At 60.7% G+C, this 9,965-nt stretch overlaps 1 protein-coding gene across 1 annotated transcript in view; it reads right to left on the bottom strand.

The window, feature by feature from the left end:
• Window positions 1-1,526: 1,526 nt before the first annotated feature.
• The window catches only part of SHANK3 (SH3 and multiple ankyrin repeat domains 3), a 50,309-nt gene continuing 41,870 nt past the window's right edge, over window positions 1,527-9,965 (bottom strand). The window contains exon 22 of the mRNA XM_068560042.1: window positions 1,527-3,717. Coding sequence (XP_068416143.1) covers window positions 3,126-3,717 — 592 coding nt within the window. The 3' untranslated portion in view covers window positions 1,527-3,125. The remainder of the gene's footprint in view (window positions 3,718-9,965) is intronic.

Below are 9,965 nucleotides of genomic sequence, written 5' to 3'. Positions count from 1 at the left end.
ACACTCGGACCCTCCCGGGTCCCCACTCCTCGACTCCCTTCTTGGCCTCTTCTGTAGGATGACCACTGTTTCTAACTTGAAAACGAAGCCAAAATTTCGAAAAATGTTGAAAATTTGAAATTGGGGGGCTTTGTAGGCAGACAGTGAGCCTCTCTCAAGGTCCCACTGCCAAGCAGTCACCGCCGCAGCCTCACAGGGGCCTTCACCTTCCCTTGCAGGCCATCCAGACCTTCACCTGCTCCTCAGAGCTTTTCTGCCTTCCCGCCCGCTCTGGGTAAAGACACCTGAGTCCACCCGTCTCCTGCCCACAAGGCTTCACTCCATCCACCGTTCTTACTCTTCCCGGGATCCTCACGCTTTCCGGGAGGCGTCGCCCAGGCCCCATCCTGAATCGAGGTCTACATTTGCATGTGCCACATTCACACTCCGCCTTGACCCAGCGTGGCCAGGCTCTGCACCCACTGCCCCTCCTAAAACCCCACCGGGTGACTGGTGCCCAACTGGTCTGATATCCCACCTCTGCGGCTTCTGGCCCTCCCTCAGACCTGGGCCCCGCAGTCTCCACCCTTCCATGGCTCCCTCTGGGTCTCCTGTGCCCTCTCACCTCACTGTTCCTCCTCCTTTCACTCTCTGAGGTGCCTCTGCCCTTCCTGTGTGCTACCACCCCCCACCAGGTGCCACACAGCACTTGCCCCATCGATGGCTGGTGGCAGCTGGCTCAGAGGGGAGAAGGCCTGAACATGGGCAGAAGCTTTGGGGGCAGGAAAGCAGGGATGGACAGAAGAGGGTTCAAAGACAGGAGCAGCAGAATTTAGGGGCAACTGGATACCAGGGGGAAAAGTGGACAGAGGCCACGGAGGACAACCGGACTTACAGCTCAGGGGGTGTCATTCACTGAGCTGGGGAGCAGAGAGCGAAGCTTCCAGCTCAGGAAGCATGGGCTCAGGTCCAGCAGGCCTCGGAAAGAGAGAGAGGCACGGAGAAGCCGGGCACGTGGGCATGGAGGTCAGCAAAGAGACTGGGTCAGAGACAGGGATCTGCAGGTGATCACTGCGTGGGGCTGAGTGCTTGCTCCAGGCCGGGGAGGTTTGTGTGAGCTGTCCAAGGGACAGCAGAGTTTGTGCTCCCGATACCTCCTCAAGCAGGCAACAGAGAGGTGGTTTCATTTCTTATAAATTTATTACATAATAATATTATAATAATTATTATCAATAGTAATAATAATATAAGAAACATAGATCTCTGTGGGGTGTATCACAACGTCAGGGTCAGGAGGCCTCAGGACTGGAGCAGGGGGTGAAATCCCCCAGCTGGAACTCCATACAAAAGGAGGGGTGAAGCAGAACTGACCCTGTAAAGTTAAAAACCCAAATTGAACGGAACCAAAAACCCACAGGTGAGTGTGAGACGAGTGTGTATGTGGCAGTCTGTTACAGTGACTGCCGCCGTGTGTGTGACCTGGTCTGTTGGTGAACGGGTTACTGGGTGTGAATCTGCCCAGGGAATGGGGCCGGCGGGCCGGGGGCGGGGCGGGTGGGCACAGACCGGCGTGCCAGGTCCCTGGGCTGTGAAAACTTCTGTTTTCTGGGTTTTTTAATTTTTATTAAAAAAAGCTAGAAATATAAACAGAAACTTGTGAGTGACGTGGATGGAGCTTAGTCCAGACTCCAAACCCTAGGTTTAAAAACGTCCCGGGCCCCCCACCCCACAGGTCATTGCTGAGTGTGAGGAGTCACAGTAAGGGGGGCTGGGGTGCCTGCTGGGCTCTTTGCCTCTCCCCAGGGCTCGCAGTGGCCTGACTCTAGGGCTGCCCCGATGATCCCCCCTAGAAGCCCGACGGGGGGAGCACTGCCTCCAGGGGCCCTCGGGGGCCTCTCCCAAGCAGCAAGCCTTCACCAAGAAGGCGCACTCAGGCTCGGCGAGGCTCTGGAGGGCCAGGCTGGGCAGACAGCAGGTCCCAGGGTGCAAGACGACCTCTGACTTTCTTTGGAAGTGGAGACGGGGTGCTTTCACAGGCACACACCCATGCACGCACCCTGTGCACGCTTCCGAAGCCCCTACACTAGTCCAGAGTGGCCCCTAGGGACCGCTCTCCAGTCAGGCACACGCGGGGCTCCGATGCACTCAGTCGCACCCCGAGATTCACACACTCGCACATGTGCGCACACACACAGGGCGGAACTGGAGACTTCAGGTCTGAGGCAGGGAGGCTTCTTTGCTGTAGTCGCCCAGCAGCGCGGGGAGGAGGCTAGACCCCTACTGGGGAGGGACCCTGCGAGAGAGATAGCTGGGGGCGGGTGCCAGGGCCCTGCCCTCCCACCCCCCACTCCAGGGCCACGGTCTCCCAGGCGATCTGACCTTGCTAGTGCCCAGCAGGACTCGCTGCCTGCCGCCCCTCCTCCACGCAGCACCTGAAGGGTCGGTGGGGCACACTATAGCTCAGCGAGGGGAGGGGGCCCAGCCGGGGCCCCAGGGCGGGTTACTAGGACCCTGGCCAACCCCAGACCAGCTGGAGCGTCCCCCGCCCCATGTGGGGTGGCAGTGGCAGTTGAGGGGCCAGAGATGGAAGACTGGGCAGCCGCAGCGGAACCACTGGGGGGCTGGAGGGGAGGGGAAGGGAAGCTATTGAGGACAGAGATATTTGTTCCTTTTCTCGTTCCAAATATAGAGTGGATTAAAATATGCAAAACAGGGGGGCTCCTTGGCCCCCAACCGAGAACCCCAATGTCTCCCCCCTCCCCCCGAGTCACCAAGGTGTGTCTTGACCTTGCATGCTGGACTAGGTTCCCCCCTCTGGGAAAGTAGCCACCAGGAGCTGAGCGGGAGATGGTCAGGCCGGAGCACCCCCGTCCCCAACCCCCTCCCGCTCCAGCCCCCCGCCCCGCCCCACGGCCCGCGCCCTTCCTGACCGTGTGCTGGGTGGGGCTCGACGGCCTGGGAGGGCACTAAGCAATGTACAGGGCAAGTCTCCGAGCAACAGCAAACAGGACGATTCATGCAACATTCCTGGCCCGGGCGCCGTTGGGGTGGGGGTTAGGGGGCGGGCCGAGCCCGCGGCCCGGGGGCGGAGGTGGGGGGCCCTGCCGGCAGGGCGCGGCCGGGGCGTGGGTTGGGGGAGGGGGGCGTCAGCTGCCGTCCAGCTGCCTGAGCGCGCGCTCGATGTTCATGCGGTGGCCCACGCGCGTGACGCCCAGCTCCACGAAGTCGTCCTTGGTGAGCGCCGGCAGGTGCGCGCCCTCGATCTCGTGGTCCTCGAAGCGGTCGCGGTGCTCGCCCAAGTGGATGCTCTCCAGCCAGTCGCCCACGTCGAACTTGCTCCAGAGTTGCAGGGGCTTTTGCTGGAAGGGCCGGCGCGGGCTGGGGGCCCCGGGGCCGGGGCCAGGCGCTGGCGAGGGCAGCGGCGAAGGCGAGGGCGAGCGGCTGCGCGCGCTCACACTGCGCACCACAAAGCGCACCTCCTTCGGCTCGTGCGGGATGGAGAGGCTGGACGACTTGAGGATGGTGGGGGGCGTGAGGCCGAAGGGCCGCCCCGCGCCCCCCGCGCCCGCCCCCAGCCCCTCCACCCGCTCCAGCGACGCGGGCTTCACTGGGCTCGGGGCGCGCCGCGCCACTGGGTAGCGGCCGCCGGGCCGCACCGGGTAGGAGGCCCCGCCGCCCGGGCCCCCAGGGCTGCGCTGCGCTGAGATGGAGCTCAGCTCACCGAGGCTGCTGAAGAGCCTGCGGAGGGAGAGGGGGTCAAGGCCAGGTGAGGGGCACTAGGCGAGGTGGGGGCAGGCGGAGGGGCGGGGGCCAGCGGCCAGGAGGACTCTGGGAGGGCGGGGGCGGGAGGGGGCGGCCTGGGACTCGGTGGGTAGCCTTAGGGCCAGAGGAAGAAAGGAGGGTAGGGTCCTGTGGTTACTCTGGCCTGGTCCTCAGAGTCAGAGCCGGTGCCCTGCTGGGGGAGGGGGGGCCCTAGACTGCACGGACCGTGAGGAGTAAAACCCCTGGCCCCCTCCACTCTTTGCGGGCTCCAAGAGCAGGCTGCCGGAGGAAAGACAGCCGCTGGGGCAAAGGGCTTCCCACCGCATTTCCGACAGCCCGGGACACCGGCTCTGGACACTGCCCCGTCCACCCACACCCTGGAGAGTAAGACTCTGGCAAGACCCCTCACCACTTCTCCCACACACCACTTCCCCCTCTGTCATCATGAGGAGACCCAGAAAGACCTGGGCTGGCTGCAGGGCTGGCTGAGTCGTGATAAAGGCTGGTGGCAGCACAAGACTGAACAAGTCCATGAGGTCTGAGACAGACACGAGGCGGCGTTCACACCCACACAGAGCAGCGGCACGTGCAGGACAGGCGTGAGGCGGCAACACACCCATGACACGCGGCCTCCCCGCACAGGGCAGCACACAGCAGCAGCAGCAACACCCACGTGTGTTACATACATGCAGCAGCAGTAGCACCCACGTGTGTTACATACATGCAGCAGCAGTGGCAGGAGTGGCAGTGGCCTGCTCATGACAGTGACACAGCAGCACATGTGCACGCACGCACACACACACACACACACAAACACACAGATGGGTCTTCACTTCCCAGCATCACCTGATAGGACCCCAGGCCTTCAGCCCCGCCACGCCCCCCAGCATGGCCATGGTGGGAAGCCTGGCTGGGGGGACCCCTCCAGAGAAAACCCACTCCTAGATCCCATGCCACCTCCACCCCGTTTCTTTCCCTATCCCCTACTGTGGCCACGGGAAGCCTCATGGGGCCGTCAGTGGCACCAAAGCCCCGTGAAGCCACGCAGAGCAGAGATCCAGGCGGGCAGGTGCAGCGCACGGACAGTGAGAGGCATGGGATGGGCATGCTCACTTACACAGCCGGCGCTCGGGACCACCGCGCAGCTAGACAGAGCAGCCACATGCAGATGGGCAGGAGAGAGCAATGAGAGAGAGTGTTAGCGGCCCAGGCCCTCAAAGCAGGCACACGGCCCCCAGTCACGACCACAGTGAGGGCAGCCAGGTGCAGGGACCCCCTGGCCAGATACCCAGTAAGGGAGGAATTCAGGTGCAGTGGGCCCAGGTGCGATGGGAGGGAACACATCTGGAGCTGCTGGAGGAAGGAAAGTGCAGGCCCGACGTGGGCAGAGCTGGGTGGGCTCCTGGTTTCCCTGTGACCTGTTCCCTGGTCCGTGAAGTGCAGACCACAGTGGTGTCCATCCACAGGCTTTACTAAGAACCCTGTGTGGCAGCTGCTCAGCAGACCCCTGGCACTTGGGGATGCATTGTGTCCCCTTGTGCTGCTGCTGCCTGAAGGGCCTCTCTCCAGCTGCCATCCCACCTCCCTCCCCTGCCCTTGCCCGCGCTGGGCTAAGGACCCCTCCCCTGGGTTCCCCCACCCACCTCTGTGCCATCCTGACTGGTCCCTGTCCCACACCGCACGGGCACCCTGAGCATCCTTCCTCCCCTGAAAGCAGGTTTTGTCTTTTCCCGTCTCACCCGTGCAAGGTCAGCCTCCCCCTGGAGATCCAGCTCTGTCCCTCCTACTCAACCTGGTTTCCATTGCCTTCCACTGGCTCCCTCTCCTCTGCCTCTGTCCCTGCTGCCTTGCCCAAGTGCTCAGATCCAGAGCAGAGCCTCTTGAAGAGGCCAGACCATGCTTCCCCCACCCAGCAGAGGGGGACTCCAAGGACACCTGGGGTGATGGGCTCAAGGAACAGGCACCAATCACCAGAAGAAACCCTCCCCTCTCCCACACCTGACCTCCATGGTACCGCCTGGGTTTCGGAGCAAAGTGGGGCGGCAGTGGAGGGTGGGGGAGGGCGCCCAAGTGGTGGTGATTGCTAGGGAGAGGGCGAGGGAGCAGCGCTGGGGGGCTGGGCCCAGTACAGCGCTCCCCTCCCGCCACCCCGGGCCCTCACGCATCCCACCCTGGCATGGGGACCTGCACCTCAGGATGGAGTTCTGCGTGGCCCACCCCCAGAGTCCCCCGGAGCAGGGTCTGGAGCCCTGGCACGGGGTGAGCTGGAGGCCTAGGATGAGGGCAGACCGGCTCAGGAGCGCCAGGGAGACCCTGCCGAGGGGAGATACTGGGTGTGGGGAGGTGGGCACCTGCCAGAGGCTAGGGCTGGTGCCAGGAGGTGCCAAGAGTGAGGGGCTGATCCACTGGAGTGCAGGGGAGCGGGCCGGTCACACTCCTAAGGCTGCCCTCCCAAGACCCCAGGGCATAGCAGGGAGTGGCCAGGGATGCCCACGGCCCAGGCCTCTTGCTCCTCCTCCCCTTCCTCTTGGGGAACAGGGAACTTCCCACATTGCCCCAGGCCAGGCACCCTGGGAGCATCCATGGTCAAGGTCCACATGTTTCCACACCACCTCTGCAGAGCCATCGCTGTCCGTCACCACTCTGAGCTGTCTGACGGCCTCCCCAGCCAGGCTCTGACCATGGCATGGCCACATCAACCCCTGCCGGCCTCCCAGAGGGCTTCTGGGCCACCCACTCTCTAACATGGGGTACCTCGCTAGGCACCAGCACCCCCCCTGGGTGCCTTCCGCTCTTCCTCCAGACGTCTCAGCCAGGCTCCACACTCCGCAGCAACTTTCCCACCAGTGTCTGAACCTTGCAGTGTCTGGCTTCCTCGTGACTCCTCGACCAGTGAGGCCTGGTCTTGCCCCCCCCACCCCTCGCCCCTGCAGTTACCGAGGCTGTCAGCAGAATCCCCTAGCTGACCTGTCTGCTGCTTTCCCTCTTAGGCACCCTTTCCTCTACCCCTTCCTTCCTAGATAGGTTCCCCTCTTAGTTCACACCTTCTCCCAGGCCATGTCATCCGCTCCCACCCTTTTCTGTGACCGATGTGCTCATGAATGCCACATGTGAAGCCAAGCCACTCTCTCCTGAGCTCTCCCCAGACCTCTCCTGGGGTCTCCAAACATGCTCTCCCTCGCCCCATGCTCTCCCTCGCCCCAGAGGCCTGGGAGCCACCATCAGCTGCCCCATCCTTTCACCCCCATGGCTGATATGTCACCAACTCCCAGCATTAACCCTGGCCCTCCTCCTCACCCCCAGCCACCTCTGGATCCAGACCTTTCATGGTCCCACTCAGGACCTTTCATCTCACTTCCTAATTGTTATCCTTGACTCTTGGTACCTAGCTCAAAGCCAGGAACACAATATGCACTGAAAAAAAATGTTACAAAACAAAAACAATGTGACATGTCACTCTCAGGCTTGACTGCCTGTCAACCCATTGGTGCCAACAGGCAAGAAAAAGCCCACTCCGGCCCTGGTCTCTGCCTGGAGCCTTCTGCCACTGCACTCACGCAGGGCAGGTCTAGGCCTGTGGCCTTTTGAAATTTAAGAGCCTCATTAACGGAAATAATCCTCAACGGGAGCACAAACTATATACGGGCTTGTGAGCATCCCATCGCACTCTCTCTGGTCTCCGTGTCTCACTCCAGCCCTAACTTCTCACCGCCCACACCAGGTCATGGCTCCAACCTTGATGCACCCAGATGCCCCTATGACCCCTCCTCTGTGACCCCTTCCCGCTCCCCTAGCAGAGTTCCGTGAACTCCTGAAGCCCTGATCACATCTCCTGCGAACACACCTCACAGGTCCCCAACCTGTGAGGACCTCCGCAAGGACAGAGCACAGCCTGGCCCCTGTGCCCTGCACTGGCCAGCACACAACAGGTCCAGTTTCAAAAGAACAAGCCCTGAGGCACCTGCAGTCATGCATGGCTTTATGCAGATCCCTGTCAGACGTGCTAGCAGGACGGGCTCACAGTAGGTCCCTAGGGCAGGGTTTCTCCACCATCGCAGAAACGTGCATCTCCTGTGGGATGCTAATTAGTGATCTACTAAAGAAGCTGTCCGAGACCACAGCACACAGCACATCAAAAGTCCTGAGAAGTACTGCAGGAAAGAAACCTCATCAACTTTGTGTTTCCAAAGCTATTTCGCCATGAACTCTTTTCTGTAAAATCAGATGTGACGGTCAGACAGGTGTAAAACTGAGGGCCACAGCAAAACTGAGTATTGCTGTGGGGCTCAGAGACATGTGGCCCTCAGACCACATGTGGGATTCAGATCCAACCGTGGGGTCTGGAAGACAAAGGGAGTTCAGAGCAGATGTGGGGCTCTGAGCAGACAAATGTTCTGCCTATCAGGCTAGACCCAAAGCTAGAAGCATAAAGAGGTGGATGGTCTGGGATCAAAGTTCCAAAAAGCCAAAGGCCATGGGCCTCCTGGATGGCCCCAGTGCATTTCCACAAGTTGCCGAGCTTCAAGTCCATGACATAAGGGGTAACCTCCCCTTCCCCTTCTGAGATCTTCCTAGATCTCGGGCCGCAGAAGTGTCTTGCGGGTAAAGGACGCCAGAGCCTAGACTGAGCTGTCAGTGAGGAAGGTGGGCAGAGCAGGCGCTTCCTTTCTTGTGGTGCCTGTCGGGTGAGGAGAGGGGCAGGCCTGTGAGGGAACACATGGGGGGCCAGTGGACAAGGCACAGGGGTGTGACCCACTGGGTGGCCGTGGCAACTGCCCTAGGGCTTCAGCTAGGATCCATCCTGGGAAGGTCACAGCCCCACCGGGACATCAGAACTTCCTGCACTTCGGACATGTCTCTGAAAGACAGTATCACTAGCACTTTTATCACTACGTGAGAAATGAGTGTCAGACTCTAGCCACTGCTGGCGGCAAAACAAGAGCTGCCCAGCAGCGCCGACGGGCAACACAGCCACTGCCGGCCGCATGCGGGGCTGACTGGACGTGGCCACAGCACCTCCTGCTCAGCCGCCCGCCAGTGGCCAGAAGTGAAGGGTCGAGGACAGGCAGTGGGGCCCACTCCAGAGGGCCATGGTTTCACCCAGGTCCGCGGGCAAGAAGGAAGAGGAATAAGAGGAAGGAAGGAAGGAAGTGTGAACAGGAGCAGAAGGGAATGTGGAGGGAGGTGGGGAAGGAAAGGCAGGGCAGACGGGTAACGTCGCTGGGCCTGTCAAGCGGCACCGGCTGGGCTCAACTGCGAGTAATTTCAGAATCCACGTGCTGTTCGTTATACGCCTGACTGATAAACAAAGGTTCGGTCTACACAATGAACACATATGCATTTCTGTGTGAGGGGAACTACTGCACATAAACACAGTGTCTGTCACTAGAAGGGGTTTAATGACGGAGGCTCCAGATTATAGTGGACAGATAGCGGGGCTTGAGGTCAGATGCCACCATCTACTGGCTGGAATGGATCTCCTTAGAACCTCAATTTTATTGTCTGGAAAATGGAGATTATATTATTATCCATCGAACAGAATGGCTCTGAAGATGAAGTAACGTGACTTGGCCTTCTCCAGTGCAGAGCGCTCATTTTCCCGTAAGGACCCTAAGAGTCCCCCTACCGGCCTGGCTGAGTGCCTGGTCACCCTCACCAGTTCACAGGGGTGGGACTGAAGTCCACTGAGGTTAAGTGGTTTGTCCAAGAATACAAACTCAGATGCAACCTGCTGAGGGTTGGAATCCAGGGCCATCTGACCCCAGGCCGATGTCAGGGAACAAAGCGAGGTGCTGAAGCTGGTGAATGCCATGGCACAGGGAGTCTCTTGCTTTAGGCTCTCCGGCATCTGGTACCTTTGGGAACAGCACCTGATTTTCCTTTGGATACCCGCCCCCCTCACTCAGCACCCATCCGGTAGCTCTGGCTGACCCCATGCCCTGGCTCCCAGGATAGCATATGAGGCAGGCCTGGCCAACAGCAGCCCTATGTCTCCCTGACCCCAGTGCCCGTTTCAGGGGAGGCAGGGGATCCACACGAAGCCAATCGGAGGCCGGGATTCTGCAGGAACTCCTGAGGGAAAGAGGCTCACTCTCCAGTGGGCCTGCAGGACAGATGGGATGCAAAGGTTGGAACTGCTGGCCTTGCCCCCTCCCCCACACCACTTCCAAGAAAGGAAACAAACACAGGTTCTGGCATGACCCAGACCCACTGGACAAGAGAGC

This window comes from Eschrichtius robustus, chromosome 13 (assembly GCF_028021215.1).
Source record: "Eschrichtius robustus isolate mEscRob2 chromosome 13, mEscRob2.pri, whole genome shotgun sequence".
In the NCBI taxonomy this organism is placed as follows: Eukaryota; Metazoa; Chordata; class Mammalia; order Artiodactyla; family Eschrichtiidae; genus Eschrichtius; species Eschrichtius robustus.
Note: the sequence above shows the minus strand (reverse complement) of the source record. Positions and strands in the feature narration are given on the sequence as shown.